Genomic DNA, 25,916 nt, shown 5'->3' with positions numbered 1-25,916 from the left:
ATTCCTAATGCCAGCTGAGGTAATGTTACCTCAGCTTCCCATAGATCAGAATCCAACAGCAGGGACAAGAGGTGGGAAGGAGGACCCAGCTGTCTCTCGCTCTCACTCTCTCTCTCTCTCTCTCTCTCTCTCTCTCTCTCTCTCTCTTTCCCGCCCTTCCCACAAAGGCCAATGAGCTTCCAGCGCTGCCTTCCACCTCCCAAGCTGAGGCCAGCGACCAATGAGCTTTGAGTTCCATCGAAGCTCATCCAACAAAGTCCCGCCCCCTCTCCTCTTGCCTTGGTGTGGCGGCTTTACCAAACCAGACTCTAACTCGTGAAGTGAAGTGAAACTTTGTGCTTCCCAGACACAGGCTGGCAGGCTTTTCTCTCTTTGGATGTGAAATATTACATGTGCGTGCATATTTAACTCATGTCCTTGGTATTCTGTAACTTACCTTTACAAAATTCACCGTGTGTTTTTAAGATTCATCCATATTCCCCTGTCAGGGATTGTCAATGGGCGGCGGGGTCCCGGGTGGTGTGGGGGGATTCTGTACCCCCAGGGTACATTTGGCGGTGCCTGAGTCATTTTGTTCCATCTTTGCGTGTCTCCGTGTCTGAGCTCCCTCTTCTGTTCCACAGATAAATTTGTCTATAACTGTGCCAGTACTACACCATCTTAGTTTTTACCTCTTGATATGACATCCTGATCTATGGTTGGGCAAGTCCCCACATCTTATTCGTAATCTTCAAGCATATCTTCCTTATTCTTCCCTTCCAGTATAAACGTCAGAATCAGCATGCCACGTTCCTTGAAAGCTCATTTGTAACGGTTTGGGGTTGCATTTTCTTTAAATCTGTGGATGAGCTAGGGGAGAATTGACTATCTTCAGGACACCCAGCCCTCCTAGTCACCAACATGGCATGTCTCTCCAGTTAGGTAGGTTTTCCTTAACGTTTTAACCTTTCAGTTTAGTGTTTAGTTTTATCTTTTGTACATTCAGATCTTGTACATCCTTTCTTGCATTTATCCCAAGATATTCTAGAGTGTTGTTGCTCTTGTACTTGATACCTGTTTAAAATGGCATTTTCTGATTGTATCTAACTTATAGGAATCCATTTGGCTGTTTAAAAACTATATAGACCTTAAAGTCAGCCACCCTGCTAAATACTCTGCGATATCTAATAATTTGTCTTTAGACATTCTGCTGTTTTTCACGAATCTGTGAGTTACAGAAGCACAGTAATCAATGTACAGGTTTCTCAAGCCTCTACCGGCTAGCTCGGGCCTCCACACAAGGCTGAAGAGACATGACGAAATTGGACCTGAGTTTTCCCTCGTATTAAATAGAATGCTGCCAACATTTCCATAATAAAATATGTTTGCTGTTTCACTGTTTTTTTTTCTCCCTCCCTTCCTCTCTCCTTTCTTTCTTCTCCTTTCTTCTTCCTTTCTCTCTTTCCTTTCTCCTTCCTTCCTTTCTTTCTCTTTTCTTTTTTCTTTCCCTTTATACAATTAAGGAGCTTCCCTTATATTTCCAGCTTAACGAGTTTGTTTCAAAAATCATGGATAGATATTGAATTTTACATTTTTGTCTCTATTGAAATGATCAAGGGTCTATTTGTCTAGTCTGTTAATACAGTGGCTGTTATTTGTAGATGCTTTTTTTCAAAATCTTTAATGAAACTTCTAATCACAAAATGACAAAAATCATAAGCATGTATCTTAATGAGTTTTCAAAAATTAAACATACACATTCAGTTAGCACCTAGAGCAAGCAACAGAATATGTTGGCAACACATAAATCTCTCTCTTGCCCCCTTCCATCTATAGTTGTTTTTTGTTGTTGTTGTTGTTGTCGTTGTTGTTCTTAATGTGAATCCAGCTTTGCTCTCTTAGGACAAATGTAGCTTTGTTATGGTGGATCATCTTTTGTAGATGCTGGTGGGTTCAGTTTGCTAAAATTTTGCTTAGGATTTTTGTGTTTTCTGCTCATGAGGAAGATCAACCTGAAGTTTGTCTTTCTCATACTATCCTTGCTGCTTCCAGCATCAAGGTTTTCTAGTCTCATAGACTGAGTTGGGGGATAGGTTCTCTTTTCTATCCTCTGGAAGTTTTTGTATAGCATCGGGATTCTCTGTCTTGAGACTTTATTAAAATATTACCAGTAAACAGCTGTGGGGCCAGTTTTATTCATTTTTTTTCTCAAGTTGTACTGTGGATAGTTTCAAGTGTATACAAATAGGGTTTGTACAGAAACTTACAGTCTCCAGGTTCATTACAGTAGTGCTGTTGGTCCTGGCCCATTAGCTTGCATCAGAATCCAAATAAGCCAAAGAGCTTGTGAAAACAGATTGCTGAGCTCTACATCTACAGTCTCAGACTAAAAAGTCAGAGGTGGGACCCAGAGTTTGCTTTTCTGACAAGTTCCCTGGTGATGCAGATGCTGCTGGAGGGGGAGCCACCCTTTGAGCACACTGTACAAGAGAGAATAGTGAGGGCGCCTCCAAGTATCCATCACTGGGCTGCAACGATTAACAACTCATAGCCAATTTCATTTCATATATATCTTCTCCCCTCAGTCTCCTCCAGATAATTTTCAAGGAGATACCATAAGCCATCTTATTTTTATTGTGGAACACTTCATCATGTAACTCTAAAATATGAGAGATTCATTTCCCTCAACTATCCATTTGAAAAGAGATTCAAAGCGCACAAAGTGGAAGAGTGAACATTCTTTTACCTAGATTCCATATTATCCTATTGCTTTATCTCTCCCTTTTTCTTCTTTTTGCCTAACCACCCAGGTTCCAAACACCCTTGTCTAACCATATTATTATTGTCACGTTGAAGAAATTTAACAGTGGCATGGTAACATTATTAAGTCCATACACACTCCATATTCAAATTTCCCGCACTTGTCCCAATGATGTCCTTTTGAGGGTCAACAGTTCAATCAAGTATCATGCATTGCATTCAGTTGTCATGTCTCTTTAGTATCTTCTAGTCCCAAACAGTCCCTCAACTTAAATCTTCCATGTCAATGACATTTTCCAAGAGCCTAGGCCTGTTTGCTTCCAACGTGTCCGCAATATGGCCTTGCCTGATATTCTCCTCTCATTTAGATGATTTTGGTTTAACATTTTTGGCAAGGATACTAAATAGGTGATGGCTAGTTACATTACATCACATCCGGAAGCTCCCAAGGTCAGTTTGTCTAGCTGTCAGTGCTGCTATTGGCACTACTCAGTTTGATCACTTATTTATGGTATTGTTGGGCAGCTCCGTCCATTGTAAAGATACCTTTGTCCCTCTGTGACTTACAAGCAGTCCGTAGCATGACATTTTGATACCGTGTGGGAATTCTGTTTCCTCCCCACAGAATTTCACCTCTTGGCCTTAGTTTTTGTTGCTGGCTCTAGTCTGATTTGATTCTTACCTTGGTGTTGGAAAATGATGACTTTCTATTGATATCATTCCTTTCTACTTTTTCATTGACAGACATTTTGCTGTAAAGATGAGCATCCCAGCCCCCAGCCCCCCACCTTGTTGCTGTTGCTGCTGTTGTGTTTGCAACAGCAGAGAATGATGAAAAGTTATTCATTTGTTGTGCTCAAAGAAATATAAAGAGAACAAAGTGGACAATATCAAGAGAAATGTAAACAAATTTAAGATGAATTTGATAAGAAGTTCTCTAACAGTCCAAACATAATGACAAAATCTAGTGCCTGAAATTAGCAACAATAACAGCAACAACGTTTTTAACAATTGTTTTTTAAAATTTCCATTTCCCTGATGAAGTATGATGCTGAGCATTACTCTCTCAATTTCCATCCATTTTATTGGTTTTTAGCATGTTTTGGTTATTAGTATTGACATTCCATTGCAAAATAATAATATTTTCCACACGGGGTCATTATGGGGAAAAAAAGAGAAAAGAATGGGGTCATTTTAAGTACATGTCTTGGCAGAACATAAAGACTCCTAACTCTGGGAAACAAACTAGGGGTGGTAGAAGGGGAGGAGGGCGGGGGGTGGGGGTGAATGGGTGACGGGCACTGAGGGGGGCACTTGACGGGATGAGCACTGGGTGTTATTCTGTATGTTGGTAAATTGAACACCAATAAAAAATAAATTTATTTAAAAAAATAAAAATAAATAAAATTTGAAGAAAAAAAAAGTACATGTCTTGGTTTATCCTCTTCATTTCCTTATCTTGCTCAAGTTTGATAAAGCCAAAGCTAGAGGTCACATTGATGGAAAGTTAGTGCCCAGGAATCTTTAAGTTTCATGGTACAGTTGATTTCAAATAAGCAATGCCTTGGGAAAGTGGAGAAGGAAACAATCGGCTTTGCCTGGGGAGGCAGAAGAAACGCTATGGTGCTTGGAATACAGTATCTCCTCACCATCAAATGAGGGCATGTTCAAAAAGAAGGACTCTGAAAACAAACTGCTTAAAATTGAACCTCAGCTCCCCACTTCACCAGATGTTTGACTTTGCACAAGTTACTCGCCTCTCTGTGTCTTGGTTTTCCCATCTGAAAAATCAGGCTAAGAGCAGCCCAAATCTGGAAACAACCCTAATGACCATGAAAGAATGGATAAACAGACCATGATATATACACACCACACTGTGGAGAGTATTGCTCAGTCATCAACAGGGATGAAGTATTGAGACATACAATATGGATGAACCTCAAAAACATTGTGCTCCGTAAGTAACCATAAGCAAAAGGTCACACATTGTATGATGCTCTTTATATGCAATGTCCAGAGTAGTTAAAGCTATAGAGATCAAAAGAATATTGATAGTTCCCAGGAGGAGGGGGTATGAGGAGGGACCAGTTCACTGGTACAAGGCTTTCTGTTGGGTTGGTGAAAATCTTTTGAGGAAACAAGACAGAAATGGGCATGCACAACATTGCAAATGTACAAAAAGCCACTGAATTGTATGTTTCTAGATGGCTGATTTTATGTTATGTGAATTTCACCTCAATAAAAATACTCACTGGATATGTTAGACAGATTTGACATAGCTGAGTAGTAAATTAGTGAAATGGAAACTAGATCGCATTCAATTACCCAGGCTGTAACAGACAGACACAGTATGCAATATTACCATAAATCTATTGGAATGGCCAACATCCAAAGCACTGATAAAACCAAACACTGTAGGATGTGAAGCAACAGGAACTCTCACCTACTGATGGTGGGGATGAAAAATGCTACAGCCACTTTGGAAGACAGTTTGGCAGTTTCTTACAAAACCTACCATGTGACCCAGCAGTTATGTTTTTGGTGTATTCTCAAATGTGATAAAAACTTATGTCGACACAAAAACCTACACGTGGATGTTAGTTTCAGCTTAATTCACATTTTCCAACATTTGGAAGCAATTAAGATGTCCTTAAGTAGATGAATGGATAAACTGTGGTATCATTTTCATACAATGAAATATTATTCAGCACTAAAAAGAAAAGAAATATCAGGTTGTGAAAAAACATGGAAGAACCTTAACCTATATTACTAAGTGAAAAAAAAAAAAGCCAGTTGGAAAAATGCTATATACTGTGATTCCAACTACACGACATTCTGGAAAAGAAGAAACTATGGGGACAGTAAAAAGATCAGTGGTTGCCCAGGGTTCGGGGGGAAAGGAGGGGATGGATAGGCAGGGCATTGAGTATTTTTAGAGCAGTGAAAGTATTTTGTATGACACTACACTGGTGGATACATGTCATTATATATTCATCCAAACCCATCAAATGTACAACATCAAGAGTGACCTCTAACATAAACTATGAATTTGGAGTAATAATGATGTATCAATGTAGGTTCATCAATTGTGACAAATGTACCACTCTGGTGGGGGATGTTGACAGCTGGGGAGGCTATGCATGTGTAGGGTCGGAGGGTATATGAGAACTCTCTGTACTTTCTGCTCAGTTTTGCAGAAATTGAACCTAAAATTGCTCTGAAAAATAAAGTCTATTTAAAAAAAATTGTTAAGATGACCTGGGTTATAAATTTAATCACTATAAAATGGCTTAGACCTTTTGTGCATGCACATGTGCGTGTGTGCACATGCACACGTGTGCACACGCATGCAAACATTTTAGATGGACACATGCCAAGAAACATAAATAAAAAAAACATTATTTCAGTCACAGAACGTATGTTAGAAAACAGTGACACCATATATTATATTTTACAAAACGCAGAAGATCTTCAGCTATGTCTATATATAATACCAGACCTTACCAACAATGTGAAAGAGGAATTGATTCCAAATCTGAAAGAAGTTTCAAATACCTTATTTTTATCATTACACAAGTTGTGAGACATGAGACCTTGACCAATTGATGCTTTAGGTACATTTTGTCTCCAAGGACTTTCCAATTTGCAAAGCCATGATTCGTAGCTTAAAAAAAAAAAAATTGAACTCGTGGCACAGATAAACAGATACTGTGGAATCTATTCTATCACTTACAAAAGAATTTGAGCTAATTACAGGAGGTATTACAAAAAATAGTTTGTGTCATGAAGGACAACAATCTAGCTGTTATGCTGAAAATCGAATTTCATTGTTGTTTTAAACCAAGAGTCCAGGGATGCCTGTGTGGCTCAGAGGTTGAGCATCTGCCTTTGGCTCAGGGCATGATCCTGGGGTCCCAGGATCGTGTCCTGCATTGGGCTCCCTGCATGGAGCCTGCTTCTCCCTCTGCCTGTGTCTCTGCCTCTCTCTGTGTCTCTCATGAATAAATAAATAAAATCTTTTGAAAAATAAAATAAAAATAAACCAAGAGTCCAATATTTCCCTTACTCTTCTTTCCACTGTGTGATACATAATGAGAGCATGGGTAGTTAGGTTTCTAAAGTAGATCCTATGTCGACTATCGTGGATAGGGCTATTAATGTCCTTCAGTAAATATGTGCAAATGTAGTGAATCATTGTAAGTTAATTTTGTCGGTCTTACTAGAGGTTTCTAAGTTTTATGGATCTTTTCAAGGAACCAGATTTTTGTTTCACTGATTTTCTCTATTGTCTTCTGTTTTATATTTCATTGATTATTGGGCTTTATCTTTAATGTTGCCTTCCTTCTGCTCACTTAGGGTTTATTTTGCTCTTCGTCTTCTTCTAGTTTCCTGAAGCTGAGAACTTAGACTATTGATTTGATGGTTTCCTTTTACTTAACGGAAGCCCTTAAAGATATGAGTTTGCCTTTCAGCAATGCTTTAGCTTCATCCCACAAATTTTGGTATGTTTTATAAGCATTTCCATTCAGTTCGATTCATTTCTTGATGTGCTGGAACATTTTCCCTTTAGTCCATAGATTGGGTGGCCTCCTTACCAATGAGTGCCATTAAAAGTCCTAAAATCATTTCAGCAGAGATAGGGCAGATCTCCTCCTTACTGCCTGGTGGAGGTATAATTTAATTATACCTCCCGAACTTCCACGTGATTGATTTCCACTAACATAGGAGGGGCAGAATGGCTCCTGTTTCTTCCAGTCAAATGTGGAATTCTAGGCTTCCCATTAGACCTTTGCTGGCTTGCGTGGGGGCGAGTCCATGGGTTGTTCTGTGGTAGTTGGCTGAAGTGGAACAGTTATTGTCAAAGGGTTTTCCTCCTGTCTTGCTAAGCTGTCACTTTTTTGACCCTTGTGCTAGAGACGGCAGCCTTTTGTTGCAGCTGTTTTGTTTTTGTTGTTGTTGTTGTTGTTGTCCTTGTTTTCATTGTCATGGTTGTCATCATCACTGGTTTGCTTGTGCCTTTTGTCATTTCTGGGTAGCTGGCTTCCTCAGCTCAAAGTCTGGGATATATGACACGGACAGAAAACCAGGGGAACTCACCATTTTGTCCTTCCTTTGGTTCCGAGACCCCTAGTTGTTCTGCCTACTCCTCTCCACTTTGCAGAGTCCTGTGTTTATTTTATATATGGTGCCTAGAGTTTTAGGTTGTAGTTAGTGGGAAGAATAGGGAAATGTACTTCTACTCTATCTTCCCAGAAGCTTCAGAAGTCTCTGTATGAATTTAATTATAAGTCCTGATTTTTAGCATGTGTTTGAATTTAAAATTAAATTTAAATTCAATTTTAATCCAACTTAAAATAATTGAATTTTAAATTAAAATTAAAATTAAATACAGATTTTGAATTCAATATATTTGTCCTTGACTAGAAACTCTAATTGGAAGAAATAAGCACATCTATTTAATACGCTATTTGAAAAGTATACCCCCAAATGCATGTGCTTTGAAGAAACAGAAATTTATATTCAAAAGATTCCCGGATAAATCAGGAATAATTAAAACAATTCTATCATAAGTAAAACCCAGATTTTAGGTTGAAATAATAGTTTGGAAAAAAAAAGAAATAATAGTTTTGAGGGGCAATTTCTCAGTCTGTAACTTTGGATGTTTTCCCCAATTTCTTTTATTTTTATTTTAAAAAAAATTTCCCCCAATTTCTAAGGTATATCTACTTCATTGAAGTTAATATTCAGAAACATACTTCAGCTTCAATAACCAAATATGAGCTTTCCTATAAAAGCTGTTAAAATGACAAATGAGAAATTCAGTAGATGTGTCAAATTTGTCACTTGGTAAATGCATTCATTTTCGGCAAGTTGATTTTGTTGTCACCCAACATCACGAAGCATAACAGGGGGCTCTTCTCCTGGCCACTGTCCATCTGTGCAAGCACACGGAGGGAGGAACTCATTGTTGGCCAAATGAGGCAAATGAATTCTGAATCTCTTAATTTGGGTCACCGTAATAGATTTTGCGGGTTTGTGGCATTTTGGAGGTTTGTCAATAGTAATTAGAGCTAATATTTTGGGGGCATTCGCTATTTGCCAGGTAGTGTGCTAAATGTTCTATAAACATTGTCACATTTAGTACTCACCCCCGTGATTATTCCAAGTTTTGAAAACTGGAAATCTGAGACTAGGAGAAACTAAGTAATTTGCCCAACTAAGAAGTGGTAGAACCAAGTTTCAAATTAAAAATCATCTATCTTAATTGTCACTTGTGGGCTCCTTGACAACTTTACAGACATATTTATCCAAGGTTCCAGAGTTCCTTGAGTAATCAGGCCCTGAACAAACAGGTTGTATGTTAGCAGGCATCTCTTGCAGTTCAAAGGGTTTCACATAAATAGACATTATATGTAAACTCAGATTTTATAAAGGCTACTGTGGGACTCTTGGGTCAACGGCCAAGTGATATTTGTTGAGTATGCAGAGATTGATTCAAAAGGAGAAAGATGGAGCTATATTTCCATTCTGTGGTGTGAAGAGTAGTCTTTTGGGTCTCTTCTATGTTTTGCTCAGAAGTCTATCAATAACCAGCAGGGCGGTGGGCTGCATCAATATAAAAATAAACCATTTCAGTGTAAAGTACTAACTTGGTGCTATGGAATTATGAAAACTGAGACTGGCTGTTCAAATGGATCTCTCTTTCTAACTCTTCATATGGGAGATCTCTGCAGTTCTTCATCTGCCCTCTTATTCACTTGAGGCTCTCAGCTTCCTGAAGGGATTAGGGGTGAAATTAGTTGTGACCAGAGATATTAGTCCAGGCTTGCTGCCAAATATCCTGGTGAAGACCTGGTTATATTTAAGACATGGAGGCCAAAACTAACTGCCACTGAACTGAATTAAGATTTAATTTGGTGACTGGGGTGCCTGAGTGGCTCAGTCAGTTAAGCATCCCGCTCTTGATTTTGGCTCAGGTCATGATCTCAGGGCCATGGGATTGAGTCCTGCCTCAGGCTTCATGGTCAGCAGGAAGTCTGCTTCTCTTCCTCTCCTACTGCCCCTCCCCCTGTGTGCTCACATGGTCTGTCTCTAAATCAATAAATCAATAAATAAAATCTTTTTTTTAAAAAAAGATACAATTTGATGACCAGATGCAGACTTGGCAATCATTACGCTTTAAATATTCCAGTTAAATTCATTTATTTTCAAGAGTGACACCTTTGAGATCAAAGATAGTACCTTATATATCTTTGCTCCCACAGCTCCTATTGTGGTCCCTTTCACGTGGTCAGTGACCAACAAAAGTCATTTGTCGAGAGACATGTAAGTGCAAAGCACAGCAACAAACACCATGATAGACAAGCACAGTGAAAGGTTGTACTGGAAGCCGGCCAAAGCCGGCAGAGGAAGAACCTCTGAAAATTCTGTCTTCCCTAAAATCCATGAAAAAAACTGGCAGAAAATTTCAGAATCAATGTTTTCAGAACTCTGGAAATTCACCAAAAGCATGCAACAACCTCAGTATGTTTATTCTAGAGAGACAGATGAATCTCAGTAGGAAGAGTGAGTTTTTGGTGGCATTTTAACCGGTCATATTCCCATGCCCCTCTCTGCAACCCTGTGATAGCCTTGACTCTGGACAGTCTACAGTTGCAGTAAAAGCCAGCAGCTTGGCAGCTGCCAGAGGGAACAGAAAGGAGATGGGCCTCCTGCAAAGTTTCATTCCCAGACAACTGTCATCATTTGATCTGTCTGGTTGTTTCCTGGATGACCCCACTCACACGGCTGTCTGTATTTGGACTGACTCAGAGCTTGCCCATTTGAAGTGCCCATTCCCTGGGGGCATTTGTCAAAAACATTTAGGAGCAATTGTTTAACATTGCAACTGCCTCAGGCAGTAGGTAACACTTGCGGTGAACAATAAGTGAACCTAAACCTTCAAAGGAGAAACTGAGGAATAAGATGTCTGTAGGGACTTTAAAAAGCTATGACATTATCCCTATGAATCTGGAAGGCCGGAACCATTCCCAAGACTACAGTATGCTCTGGAGAGACCCCAAAAGGCCCCATGCTCTCAACTCTGCTTTATTTTGAGGCTCTGAGAAAGCCGGAATGAAGGCTGACACAGAGTAGACAACTGCCTGGCTGAGTGTTGAAGGCATGCCCAACATACACACAGGGCTCCATGTCAACAACTGAGCATCTTAGCAGCTACAATCATTTAAAGGCACCTCTGCCCAATCATTAGATTGTTGTGCCCAAGATTATGTATCCGAGAAACCACCAAGGAGCTGACACCAATGCAAACGCATGAGGGTTTATTTACAAGCTGGAGCTTGGGTCCAAGTATACTCCACACAGCAGTGCAGGGGCTTGGACCCCACGGTGGGTTACAGCTGGGTTTTTATGGGCTGGTCTAGGGTATTTTCAGAAGGGGTGGAGGAATTTTTTTCATTCTGATATGGGGGAAAGGGTGGGGGAGTTTCTTAAGATCTGTTTTCCTTCCAACACAGGATTTTCTGTCTCTGTCCAGGGTGTTTTGAGCTCTGTAATCTTTCTGATATGGGATTCCCTGTCAAGGACATTCTGCAGTTTTTCCTGTAAAGTTCAGCTCTTATTCACAGGGGCCTGGGATGGCTGTACTTGTGCTAATGCTAAACTTGAGGTGGAATGGCCTTAATTTTCTCGGCCTCCACAAGATAACCACTAAGCTAGCCAAGCAGTGAATTCAGTGGCCACATGCAACAGAGGATATGGACTTTACAGAAGTAGTTCAGAAAAGTCACTAAGCAGACCAATGACAACAAGGATACCAAAAACGAACAGCAACAATAAAACCTGGAAAGGGGGCAGAATCTGAATTCTAGAGTTGCCACGTTCTATTACTTAGAATAGATGTCCAGCTTTTGACCAAATCCTATCTGGCATGCAAAGAAACAGAGAAGTATGGAGCATACGCAGGGATACCCAGACATTGGACTTACTGGACAGAGACTTTAAATCAACTGTTGTAAATATGTTCAACATCTAATGGAAACCATGTCTTATGAATTAATGGAAAGTGTGAGACTGATGATTCATTAAATAGACACGTCAGCAAAGAGATAGAAATCGCTTTAAAAATATCAAACAGAAATTCTGGAGTTGAAAAGTACAATAATTACAAAGAAAAATTCACTAGACAGTTCAACAGAAATTGCAATTGAGATTAAAAAGAATCACGAAACTTGGAAGTTAAAGCCAACTGGGGCAGTACAGTCTGAGGAAAAGAAAGAAAAGATAATGAAGAAAGATGAACACAGCCTCAGAGACCTTGTAGGACATGATTAAGCACACCAGCTTATGCATAATGAGAGTTCCTGGAGGAGAGGAGAGGAGAGGAGAGGAGAGGAGAGGAAGGGGAAGAAAGAATATTAGAAAAACAATGGCTGGCCAAATATTTCCCAAATCTTATTACAATTATTAATCCAGAGAAACCAAAAGATCTGAAACTCCATGGAGGACAGACTCAAGGAGATCTGCACCTAGAAACAGCTTAGTCAAACTCCTGGAAACCAAAGACAGTGAGAGAAGGTTGAAAGCAGAGATACAAAAGCAGCTCATCACATACAAGGGATTCCCTAGTAAGATTAACAGCTGACTTCTCACCAGAAACCATGAGGAACAGAAGGTAGTGGGAAGTCATATTCAAAGCACCGAAAGAAAGACTCAGCCAAGAATTCTCTATCCAGCAAGACTATCCTTCAAAGATGAAGGTGAAATAAACCCATTCTCAGATAAGGAAAAACTGAGTGAATTTATCACTGGCAGGCCTGCCTTACAAGAAATATTAAGAGGAAGCCCCCCAAAGACACCAGAGAGTGACTCCAATCTACATGAAGAAATAAAGAGCATCAAATACAAGTGCACAAAGCAATAATTATAGAACTATCTGGATAGGCTTAAAAGGCATAAAGGTGTAATTTTTATGACAATAACACTACAAAGGAGCTGGAGGGTCCAGAGCTATACAAGATCAAATTTTTTACATAATATTGAAATTAAGCTGGTATTAATCTGAGTTAAATTCTTTAAGATTAAAATCTTAATTGTAATCTGTGAGGCAACCACTAAGAAAATAATTCAAAACTGTAGTAACAATAAGGGAATAAAAAGAGTAGGAGAGAAAATATTTTTCACACAAAATGGCACCTCTACGATGTGAGAGAAAAACATAAAAACTTGAGGAAAAAATGACAACGGCAGAAATAAATCCTACCTTATCATTAATTACATTACATGTAAATGAAACGAACAGTAAACGGCAAAGGAGCTATTGGCAGAACATCATACAGATAGAAAGCAGAATGGTGGCTGCCAGGGATTGTGGGGGAGAGAAGGGTAGCGAAGAGTTAGTGTTTCATGGGTACAGAGTTTCATTTGGGGTAAATGAAAAGATTCTGGAGATGAAAATGTTGATGGTTGCACAACAACATGAGTGTACTTAATGAAACAGAGGTGTATGCCAAAAAATGGTTAAATGTTAAATTTTACATCATGCATATTTTACCACAATTTATAAAAAGGAGGGGGGGGGGAAAAGGAAAGCCATTCCCTGCCCATTGTTTGGGAAACTAAATATTATTAACCTGGCAATACGCCCCAAACACATCTATAGATACATCGTGATTTCCAACAAAACCCCAGCTGACTTCTTTACAAAAATAAGCTGATCTCAAAACCCTCATGGTAATTCAAGTATTCCAGGATAGCCAAGGCAATCTTTAAAAAGAAGATTAAAGTTGGAGGCCTCGAACTTCCCAATTTCAAATCTTACTAGGAGGTTCCAGCAATCAAGACAGTGTGGGCTTAGTGTAAGGATATTTGTATAGATTAATGGAATCAAATTGCAAATCCATCAAAAAAACTTTCACACTTACAGTCTATTGATTTTCAAACAGGTGGCAAGGTAATTGTATGGGGTAAAAAGGAGTGTTTTCAACAAATGTTACTGGGACAACTGGATATCCACATACAAAAGAATGAAATTGGACCCAATCCTTATTTCACTCCATATACAAAAATTTATTCAAAATGGATCACAGATCTAAATGTATGAGCTAAAAGTATAGAACTCCTAGAAGAAAGCATAGCAGTAATTGTCATGACATTGGTTTAGGCAGTGTTTTCTTAGATATACCACCAAAAGGCCAATGAACAAAATGAAAAGATATGCTGGGCTTCATCAGATTTTTAAAAACTTTATTTGCTGCAAATAATAACATCAAGAAAGTGAAAAGAGAACTTGCAGAAGGGGAAAAGTATTTGGAAATCATATAAGCATAAGGGACCTGTACCAAGATGATATAAATTAGTTTTACAAACCAATGATAAAATATATAAACTCCTTGAGAAACGGGGAAATTATGTGAATAGTTGGTTTCCCCAAAAAGATTAGGGAAATGGCCAAGAAGCACTTGAAAAGTAACTTGATGCCATTCATCCTTAGGGAAATGCAAATAAAAACCACAATGAGAATCTATTTTACTTATGCCCACTAGAATAGCTAAAAACAAAAAGGCATGAAATCATAAAAATGATTGTTGTTGATGATGTGGAAAAATTTGAATCCTCAAGCATTATTGATTGGGATGTAAAATGGTGCATATGCTTTGGAAAACTGTCTGCCATTCTCTCAAATATTAAACACAGGCTTATCATATAACCAAGCAATTCCAGTCCTTGGTATAAACCCAAGAAAAATTAAAATATATATCCACATAAAAACTTGCATACCAATGTCCACAGCAGTATTATTTTTTATTATAATGCCCCCAAAGTGGAAACAAAACAAATGGCCATCAACTGATGAATGGATACATAAAATGTGATCTATCCACACAATGAAATGTTATTTGGCTATAGAAACATAGTACTGGAAAACACTCAGGAAGCTGGTAGAGTAGGAAGAAACTGAAGATGACATATATAAATGGAAAGATGTACCATGCTCTCGGAATGGAAGAATTAATATTGTCTACATGTTCACACTACATAGAGCAATCTACAGATTCAATGGAATCCCTATCAAAATACCAGCAGTATTTTTCACAGAACTAGAGCAAAGGATCCTAAAATTTGTATGGAGCCACCAAGGACCTTGGATAGTCAGAGCAATCTTGAGAAAGAAGACGAAAGCCTGAGGTATCAGAATCCCAGATTTCTAACTATACTGCAAAGCTATAGGTCGTCAAAACAATATGGTACCAGCACAGAAATAGACACACAGATCAATGGAACAGAATAGAGAGCCCAGAAATAAACCCACATATATGTGGTCAATTACTTCATGACAAGGGAGGCAGGAACATACAATGGGCAAAGGCAGTCTCTTCAAAAAATAAAATAAAATAAAAGCAATCTCTCCAAAAAGGAGTCTTTGGGAAAACTGGACAGCTACAAAAAACTGGACAGTGCAAAAGAAGGAAACTGGACCACTTTCTTACACCATACACAAAAACAAACTTAAAATGGATTATAGACCTAAATGCATGCCTTGAAACCATAAAACTTCTAAAAGAAAACTTGGGTAGTAAACTCATAGACATGGGCTTTAGCAATATTTTTCTGGATATGTCTCTCTAGGCAAGGAAAGCAAAAGCAAAAATAAACAAGTGGGACTATATCAAACTAAAAAGGTCTGGCACAGTGAAAGTAACCATCAACAAAACAAAGAGGCAGCCTACTAAATGGGAGAAGATATTCACAAATGACATATCCAATAAGGACTTAGTATCCAAAATATATAAAGAACTCAGAAAACTCAATACCAAAAACAAGCAAAGAAACAAAGTAAGAAAAAAAAAAAACAAATAAACTGATTTAAAAATTAACAGAGGACCTAAATAGACATTTTTCCAATGGAGGTATACAGATGACCAACAGACACATGAAACGATGCTCAATATAACTAATCATTAGGGACATGCATATCAAAACCAGAAGGAGATACGGCCTCACACCAGTCACAATGGCTAGTATAAAACGGGAAGAAATAACAAGTGTTGGTGAGGACGCGGAGAAAAGGGAACCCTTGTGTACTGTTGGTGGGAATGTAAGTTGGAAATTTCTGAGTTTTCACTCTGGAAAACAGTATGCAAATTCCTCAGAAAATTAAAGATCACACAATCCAGTAATTCCACTTCTCGATATTTACTCAAAGAGAACAAAACCACTAATTTGAGAGGATTTATGCACGCCCGTGTTCATCATAGCTTCGTTTACAATAGCCACAATATGGAAGTATCTGTTAATAGACAAAGGGATAAAGAAGATGTGGTATATATACACAATGAAACTTTATTTGGTCATTAAAAAAAGCAATGAACTCTTGCCATTCGTGACAACATGAAGGGCCCTAGAGGGTATTGTACTAAGTGAAATAAGCCAGACAGTAAAAGACCAATACCATATGATTTCACTTATATGTGCAACCTACAAAGCAAAGCAAACAAATGAACGAACAACAGCAGAAATAAGATAGAAGCAGACTCATAAACATAGAGAACGAACTTGGTGGTAGCCAGAGGGTAGAAGGTTGGGGGTGGTAAGCAGAGCAGTCAACTACTTTGGGGATGAAGAGGCACAAACTTCCAGTGATGAACTAAATGGGGATGAAAAGTACAGTGTAGAAAATATAGTCAATAATATCATTATAACTTTGTATAGTGACAGATGATAATCACATTTATTGGAGTGAGCATTTTGTAATGTATGTAATTGTCCCATCACTATGTTGTACACCTGAGATGAATATAATACTATATGTCAACTATACTTCAGTTAAAATAAATGCATAAATAAAAAATTTTAAAAAGGAATGAAACACTGATACATGATACAACATCGATGAAACTTGAAAACATTATTCTATGTAAAAAAAAAAAAAAGATAGTCACAAAAGACCACACACATTATGATTTCATTTATATGAAATGTCCAGAAGAGGCACATCTGCAAATTCGGAAAGTAGATTAATCATTGCTTAAAGCTCAGGCGATGCAGTTGTGGAATAAAGGGGAAGTGGCAGGTAACGGACATAGAGTATTTAACATGTGAAGATATTCTAAGTTTATTATAGTGATGGCTGCACAACTCTTGGATTTGCTCAAATAAGTTGAATTGTAGAATTTAAATGAGTTAGTTGAATCTTGACAAACTGTTCTAAAAAATGGGGAATTGAAGCTATTTAAAGCAAAATAACATGGATTGGATCATCACAAGCACATCTTTACTAAAAGAAAGGTTAGTTAAAGGGAATTCTGCAGTCATAAGTAAAATGATACCACACAGAAACTTGGATTGGCCAAAAGGAATGAATGAATAAAACACATGTACAGATATATAAAAGATATCATTTTCTCATTTAAAAAATGATTGAAGATAATTGGCTACTTATAACCAATTAATATGAAAGGGCAATGGTGTTTACCACATATGTAGAAGTAAAATATATGCAGAGGATGCCAGCAAAATGCCAGAGGAGCAAATGTCACTGTATGTGAAATGGTGTCTCTTATTTGAAGGTAGAGTATGATAAGCTAAAGGTGCATATTGTAACCCCAAGAGTAACCATGAGAGTAAAATAAATAGTGATAGGTAACAAATGAGAGGAACAAAGAACAGAGAACAAATGTGACAAATAGTAAACTACTATCAAGTTTGTGGTTTCAAACAAAATGTATTGATAATTACACTAGATTTAAAGGACCTAGACACTTGAAGAAAAAGATACATTGCCGGATGGAAAAAACTAAAACCACACTATATGCTTTGTACAACAACTTATAGATAGTATATACAAAGATGCAAATAGATTAGAAATTAATAGGCGAGAGTGTAGAGAATACTAATCATGCAAATACTAATCAACAGATAGCCGAGTGTGTATATGATTATCAGGCACATCATACCAAAGGATATGACCAGAGGCAGAGTTGGATATTACATGAAGACAGACTCTGTGTTGGGTCTTAAAACAAGTCTCAAGAAATGTATAGCGGCTGAAATCATACAGAGCAGATTTTCTGACTGTGACAGCAATAAATGATAAACCAATAACATAAACATAGCAAAAAAATCCCAAATTTCTTGGAAATTAAACAAGAAATATTTTCATAACCCATAAGCCAAAGAAGACATCACAAAAGAAATTAGAAAATGTTTTCAATTGAATAGAAATGAAAGCACAGCAGAACAAAATTTGAGGGATGCAGATAAAGCAGTGCTTACAGGAAAATTTATTGCATTAAATGCTTATATTATAAAAGAACAAGGGCCTCAAATCAATAACGTATGGTTCCAAAATACAGTAAAGAAGAAGAGTAAGGTACATGGTGGGGGGGGGGGAGGCCCATTAAAAAGAATATATAGGTAGGTAGATAGATGATAGCTAGATAGAGATCTCCAGAGCCTGTCCCTAAAGAAACACATGCATCAAAATTACTAGATCAAGACTTTACAAGAACTCTTTTAAATATGTTCAAAGAGCTAAAGGAAAACAGAGACAAAGAGCTAAAGGGAATCATGAAGATGATATAGGAATGAAAGGCTAATAGCAACAAAGACAAATTAGTTTTTAAGGTGCCGAACAAAAACTCTAGGAATGGAAAATACAGTGCCTGAAATGATAAATTCACTAGAGGGTTTCAACAGCAGACTTGGACAAGCAGAAGAAATAATCAATGGACTTGAAAAGAGATTATTTGAAATTATTGATTCTGAGGAGCAAAAGGGAAAAAGGAAGAATCAAAGTGAAGAAAGACTAAGAGGCTTCCAGAATTTCATCAGGTGAAACAATATATGCACTATGGGAGTCCCAAAAGGGTAAGGGAGCATTGAATAAGAGAGATTATTCAAAGAGATAATGGCTGAAAACTTACCAAATTTGAAGAAAGACATACTTATTCGAATCCAAGAAACTGAAGGATTCAAGCAAGATAAACACAAAGACACCCACCCCAAGACACATTGTAACCAACCTGTCAAAAGCCAAGGACAAAGAGAGAATCCTCAAAAGAGCAAGAGAAAAGTGATTCATTATGTATAAGGGACCCCTAAGAAGACTACTAGCAAATTTCTCAGCAGAATCCTTGACATCCGGAAGATAGTGAGATGATATATTTAAGTGCTGAAAGAAAAGTACTGTCAACCAAGAGCACTATATCCAGCAACACTGTCCTTCAAAAACAACAGAGAGATTAAGGCACTCCCAAAGAAACAAAAGCTGATGGAGTTCATTACCACTAGGCCTGCCATGCAAGATATGTTAAAGGGAGTCCCTCAAGTTGAAACTAAAGGACTCTAGACAGTAATTTGAAGCCATGTGAATTGTCCTATAAGTTGTCCAGTAAAGGTAAATATATGGACAGATAAAAACGTATGTTACTGTAATTTTCATTTGTAACTTTATTTTTGTTTCCTATAGAATATGAGGGAGAAATGCATAAAAAATAATAATAAGCCCATGTTAATGGGTACACAGTATATAAATATAAAAGTTGTGAAATCAATAATATAAAAAGAGAAGCAAAACTGTAAAAGGACTAGAGTTTTTGTAGGCAATTGAAGTTAAGTTGGGATCAATTTAAGATATATTGTCATACTTCAGTAGAATGTTTGATGCAATTCCCATGGCGGCCACAAAGAAGATGTCTACTGAGTACACACACAGAAAGACAAGACGAGAATCTAAATGTGAAACCACAAAAAGCAACTAAACATAAGGAAGAAAGTAATGGAGGAAATGAGGAACAAACAAATTGCAAGGAATACAGAAAACAAATAATAAAATGAAAAAATGTTTCCCTACCAGCAATTACTTCAAATGTATCAAATGCATTAAACTCTTCAATTAAGAGACACAGATTGGCAGAATAGTTTTCTTAAAAAAATGATCCAACTATATGCTATCTACTACAAACTCACTTAAGATCTAAGGACACACAGAAGCTGAAAGTGAAAAGATGGGAGATTCTCCCCTAAAATAGTAACTAAAAACAAAAACAAAAGAGCTGGAGTGGTGATACTAATATCACACAAAGTAGGATTTAAGAAAAAATACTGTCAAAAGAGACAATGAAGGTCATTATATAATGATAGAGGGGTCGATGAACCAGGAATATATGATAATTATAAACATATTTGCACCAAATATCAGAACTCCAAAATATATGAGGAAAACATTAGCAGAATTGAAGGAAGACATGGTCAGCTCTACAATGATAGGAGGAGACTTCAGGACTCACACTTAGTGATGAATAGAACTACCACACAGAAGATCAACGAGGAAATACAGGATTTGAACAACCCTACAGAGCAATGGTATCTAACAAACATACAGAGCACTCCACCCCCAAACAAAAAAAATACACATTTTTCTCTAGTGCACCTGGAACATTCTCCAGGATCAACCGTATGATAGTCCACAAAACAAGCCCTAATAAATTTGAAGAGATGGAAATCGTGCTAAGTACTTTTTTTTCCCAATCACAATGGAGTGAAACTAAAATTAGCAGCAGAAGAGAAACTGGAAAATACACAAATATGTGGACATTGAATTTGTAATTCAAGATTTTTTCATAAAGAAAACTTTGGTCCTAGATGGCTTCACTGGTGAACAGTATCACACATTTAAAAGGAAAAAAATACTAACAGTCCTACAGACCTTTTCCAGAAAATCTAGGAGAAACACTGGCCAATTCATTTTATGAGGGCAGCATGAGTTTTATACAAAAAAAAAAAATAGAAAATGACATTACAAGGGAAAGAAAGCACTACAGACTAATATCCTTGATGAACATTGAGGTAAAACTCACTAACAAAAGTTTAGAAATTTGAATCCAAGGACATGTGAAAAGTATAATCCGTGACCAGGCATAGTTTATCCTAGGAATACAAGGCCATTTTAACATTTAAAAAATACATACAGTATTTTGCCATACTGAGGGAATGAAAGAAAAGAAATAATTATCACAATATACAACAGAACAGTCATTTGATAATATAAAACATCCATTCGTGGTAAAAAAAATAAATAAATAAAATAAAAATAAAAAAACTAACAAACGGACAAACAAACACACCCACAGCCGGTAACTTACGAGCATGAGGGAACATCCTCAACCTGATAAAGTAATTCTACCAAAAACCTGCTGCTGACATCATAATCAATGGTGAAAGACTGAATGCTTCTCCCATAAGATTAAGAATATGGCCAAATGTCCACTCGTACTGTGTCTATTTGATGTTATATTTCAGGTCCTAGTTGATGAGATAAAGCAGGAAAAGGAAATAAAAGGCATGCAGATAGAAAAGGAAGAAGTAAAAAGCTGTCTTTATTTTCACAAATCAGGTTGTCTACAAAGAAAATACTAATCTAGGGAAAGAAAAAAAAAACAAGAAACAAAAATCATCTCCCAGATCTAATAAACGATTTAATAAGGTCACAGGATACAAAGTCAATATAAAGAAAAGTTCTTTTTATTTCAATATACTAAGAACAAATAACTGGAGATGGAAATTTTCTTTTTTTATAATAAATTTATTTTTTATTGGTGTTCAATTTACCAACATACAGAATAACACCCAGTGCTCATCCCGTCAAGTGCCTCCCTCAGTGCGCGTCACCCATTCACCCCCACCCCCCACCCTCCTCCCCTTCCACCACCCCCAGTTCGTTTCCCAGAGTTAGGAGTCTTTATGTTCTGTCTCCCTTTCTGATATTTCCCACACATTTCTTCTCCCTTCCCTTATATTCCCTTTCACTATTATTTATATTCCCCAAATGAATGAGAACATACGCTGTTTGTCCTTCTCCGATTGACTTACTTCACTCAGCATAATAGCCTCCAGTTCCATCCACGTCAAAGCAAATGGTGGGTATTTGTTGTTTCTAATGGCTGAGTAATATTCCATTGTATACATAAACCACATCTTCTTTTTTTTTTTTAAACCACATCTTCTTTATCCATTCATCTTTCGATGGACACCGAGGCTCCTTCCACAGTTTGGCTATTGTGGACGTTGCTGCTAGAAACATCGGGGTGCAGGTGTCCCGGCATTTCATTGCATCTGTATTTTTGGGGTAAATCCCCAACAGTACAATTGCTGGTTCGTAGGGCAGGTCTATTTTTAACTCTTTGAGGAACCTCCACACAGTTTTCCAGAGTGGCTGCACCAGTTCACATTCCCACCAACAGTGTAAGAGGGTTCCCTTTTCTCCGCATCCTCTCCAACATTTGTGCTTTCCTGCCTTGTTAATTTTCCCCATTCTCACTGGTGTGAGGTGGTATCTCATTGTGGTTTTGATTTGTATTTCCCTGATGGCAAGTGATGCAGAGCATTTTCTCATGTGCATGTTTGCAAATGACATATCAGATAAAGGGCTACTTTCCAAGATTTATAAAGAACTTATTAAACTCAACAGCAAAGAAACAAACAATCCAATCATGAAACGGGCAAAAGACATGAAGAGAAATCTCACAGAGGAAGAGATGGAAATTTTCTTAAATGTCACTTATAATAGCAGCAAAATAATTGGAATATCTATTGAGAATTTTAATGTAATCTGTGCAAGACTTATACACAGATACCTATAAAATATTGCTGAACGAAATTAAAGACCTAAGTAAATGGAGATGTGCTATGTTCATGGATCAGAAGACTCAAAAAAGTTTTAAGATGCCAATTCTCTGGTAATTCTTCTAGGGGTTCACCATAATACATAATCACAATTAAAATGAAAAGCTATCTCAAATAGCTTTTTATGTGGAAATGCAAAGGACATAAAATAACCAAGGCCATTTGGAAAGGAACAAAGATGGAGGACTCACACTACCAAGTTCCCTGACTTAATATAAAGGCATGGTATTCATGATAGTGTGGTACTATAAAAATACTGTAAAAATAGATATATGGATCAAAGGATAAAATAGCCCAGAAATAGACCTAGACGTATATGGTAAGTTGGTTTGTGGCAAAGGTTCTAAGGTAATGAAATTAACTAATAATTAACTAGTGGTACTGGGAAAAGTGTATCTCCACACGGAAAAAGAAAGCACAAACAAAACTTCAATACCTCATGCTGTATGCAGAAAATTAACTCAAAATAAATCATAGATCTAAGTGCACATTATAAAATTGAAAATCTACAAGAAAACATATGAGAAAATTTTTGTGTCACGAAGTTAGGCAAAGATATCTTAGGTAGAACATTCAATCAAAAAAGTGTGAATCACAAAGGGAAAATAATCAATGGACTGTTATCAAAATTACAAACAAACACCAACAAAACAAAACAAAACAAAACAAAACAAAAACCACCCTTTTGCTTCTTAAAAAAAAACAGAGTTCAGTATCTCTGTGTCGCACCGTTTTCTACTTCTGTACTGGAACCTCATGACTGACCTTGACTTCTACTTAATCCCCACAACAGGGTCTGCTTATTTTTCGGTTACAAAAACTCACTTTATTGCCTTGGGTTTCTGCTTGCAAAGCACTCCCCTTTCTCTATTTCCTGGTAACTTCTTTCCTCACCCATTTCAGGCATGCCTTCTCTGGGAAATCTCCAAGACTCTCTTCTAACTCCCAAGGTTGGGTGGCTGTCCCTTCTTGGTCCTCCCAAAGCCATGTAAAGTTCGTTCCATTGCTCTCTACTGTAATCATCCTTTTCTCAGCTTCCCTTGCACAGAGTGGCTTGAAGCAGCAACCAAGCCTCATTCATTCCTATAACCCCAGGCCATGGCCCACTGATAGGCCACCAGAGAAGATTAGCCTTGTATCCTGACAGTTATATAAGAGATGCTTGCTTAAACCACACTATTGCTTCAGAAACCAAATAAAAGATTCTGAGGCAACCTACTTCCTCTTTCCCTCCCAGATCCTATTTGCAAGGAAGCTCCCTTAGAGTCAGTGGCCCAGACTCTCATGGTTCTCAGTGGCAAAAAGGGAGCATAAATAGACAGCTTCACTTGAAACCCAAGTTCAAAGATGAAATTTCATATAGCAGAGCTAGGCAACAATGAGCCCTTACCTCACTTGTTTTGCTTTCAACCTAGCCCAGCCCAGACCCTTCCCCTCTGTCCCTTACATTTTCCAAGCTACCCATGAGGCCCCAAACCACCTGTCCACTACCCACTGGATGCTGACTCATAGACATGGTATCTCACATAACCCACTGAGAGAAAAAGCTCTGCTGTTGATTGGACTATGGATGCCATCACCTAGTTCATTTGCTTTAATAATTCATTTGGGTCCGCACAACCCCCCCCCCCATCAGAGTTTTGATGTACATAATCCTACGAATCTAACTCTGGGGAGGGCCCACATGAACACTCCTGTCTATGGCATCCCCATCAAATAACAACTTACCATCTGCCTGAACACCTCTGCTTTTTTGGTCAGCGAACAAAAACCTGGCTTGAGCCTTCTGGGAGGTTCAGAGAAACTAAGAGAAAGAAAGAAAGAAAAAGACACAGGAGGGGTGGGAGTAAAAGGCACAGGAACGGGGTGGGGGGATGTCACAGAAAAGAAATGTATCCACTGCTTGGGCACAGTGCACTAAGCTGTAGGAGGGAGAAAAGACAGGGCGGGGCTGGAGGGGCTGGAGGGGTGTAGAGGGGCCAGGCCCTTAGCCTCTTTCCCCTTAGCAGAGTGAGGAGTTCTACTGGTCTCTTCAGGGAAGTCCTGTCCATCACTACTGGCACATCACACTCTCCTAGAAGTATGATCTTCATTCCCTTCCTTCCACCTCCTGACCTAGTGAGTCTGCTTTCCCTGTTATCCTGCAGTGTCAGCCGCAAGGGGCTGGGGTTTGACCTATAGCAGTCCCTGCTGTATCCCTCGCACCTGGAATAGGGCCAGGGATGCACGTAATACTTGTTGAATGAGTTAATGAATGTCAGGGAAGGCAGGGACCACTAGGATGAGGCTATTTACTCTTTGTGTTTGTTTGTTTGTTTGTTTTCCAGAATGGGAAAGACACCAAGGAATGTGGTTTTTGGTCTGACACTACAGAGGATACATCCAATGGCACAGGCTCACCTAGAGAGCCTGCTAGTCCCTAAGGGTCTTGAAGGAGTTGGTTCCAGAGTACCCTACCATGTTTCACCAGGTCCTTCAGGTGAGAGCTCAGAGCCAGCCTCTGCCTCTCTCACTGCTCACAACCAAGCCAAGCATGCCTCCCCTTCCTACTCAACCCACGAAGCCCCCAGGCCAGGCCTGACTTCCCCAGAGTTCCCAAGGGTACAGTTTGTCACTCTGCTTCGCCTTTGTAGGGAAGGATACCAGACATTCGGAAACTGAGACCACGGGGTCCACAGAGACAGACCCATAAATGGTGATCGAGCCCCCTTCTGCTGCCACATGCTCCCTGCTTTCTCCAGTTTCTTGGTCACTGGGCCTGAAATAAATGCTGGCACACTTGACCGTTTCTGCTTCAACTTTTCAACACTGTAATTTGCAACACTGACTCCAGCCTTAGGTGAATTGGGGGTTGTCAGTTGTGGTGGTGGGGTGGCAGAGGGAGGGAGTTAGCATCTTACTTAGCTCAATAGGCTGTACACCCTCCTTCTTGGGGCACTGCTGATGGTTCTTCAGTCACGGTTGTGATAGCTTTAGCCAATGAAGAGTGAGTGTTTCCCAGGAGGCAGCTCTGACCCTAATGGGGAAATGACTGCAGAAATGACCCAATACCACACAGAGTTTTCATATTCAAAAATAACTGGGCAGGGCTTATATGGAGGGGAGGGGGGAGGAACACGTGCAAAAAGAATCTCTGGAGCCTAAGAAAAACTGGTTGACTCATAAGCGTATAGTCAGCTCCCAAGCACCCGGACTCAGGCACAAGATTGGCAACCTCCTCTTTAAGTACGGATTGTTCATTTTCATGATAAGGGTGTTTTTCCCCCTTCCTGAGGTGACCTTGATATGTACTGCAACATAATATCAGTAGAGGAGGTCAGTCTATCAGAGTGGTTGGAGCATATTTGTCCCTTTAACCCAACAACGTGTAGAAGCCCTGTTAGATATTGCAACACCCCAAATCACACGCAAAGACATAGGATGTGCTCTTTAATATCAAAGAGCCTAACTAGCACACAGGAACACCAAAATATTATTTCCTCCTAACTCGCATA

At 38.5% G+C, this 25,916-nt stretch overlaps 1 protein-coding gene and 1 long non-coding RNA gene across 4 annotated transcripts in view; one reads left to right on the top strand and one right to left on the bottom strand.

Moving 5' to 3' along the window:
* Nucleotides 1–24,317, bottom strand: part of LOC144309217 (doublesex- and mab-3-related transcription factor C2-like) — a 33,416-nt gene extending 9,099 nt beyond the window's left edge. The window contains exon 1 of one of the 3 annotated variants that reach the window (XM_077890434.1): nt 24,151–24,317. Coding sequence is in view for 1 of the 3 variants with exons in the window: in XM_077890433.1 (XP_077746559.1) it covers nt 30–238 (209 nt within the window). In the remaining 2 variants the exon portion in view is untranslated. Of the gene's footprint in view, nt 1–29; nt 412–436; nt 3,468–24,150 lie in introns of those variants that run through there. The other 2 variants (XM_077890436.1, XM_077890433.1) reach the window with 2 other exon arrangements.
* Nucleotides 24,318–24,381: 64 nt separating this feature from the next.
* On the top strand, nt 24,382–25,190 carry LOC144309218 (uncharacterized). The gene is made up of 3 exons (XR_013375281.1): nt 24,382–24,540; nt 24,750–24,901; nt 25,056–25,190. It is a non-coding gene; the product is annotated as an uncharacterized LOC144309218 (long non-coding RNA).
* Nucleotides 25,191–25,916: the final 726 nt, after the last annotated feature.

This window comes from Canis aureus, chromosome X (assembly GCF_053574225.1).
Source record: "Canis aureus isolate CA01 chromosome X, VMU_Caureus_v.1.0, whole genome shotgun sequence".
Taxonomy (NCBI): domain Eukaryota; kingdom Metazoa; phylum Chordata; class Mammalia; order Carnivora; family Canidae; genus Canis; species Canis aureus.
Note: the sequence above shows the minus strand (reverse complement) of the source record. Positions and strands in the feature narration are given on the sequence as shown.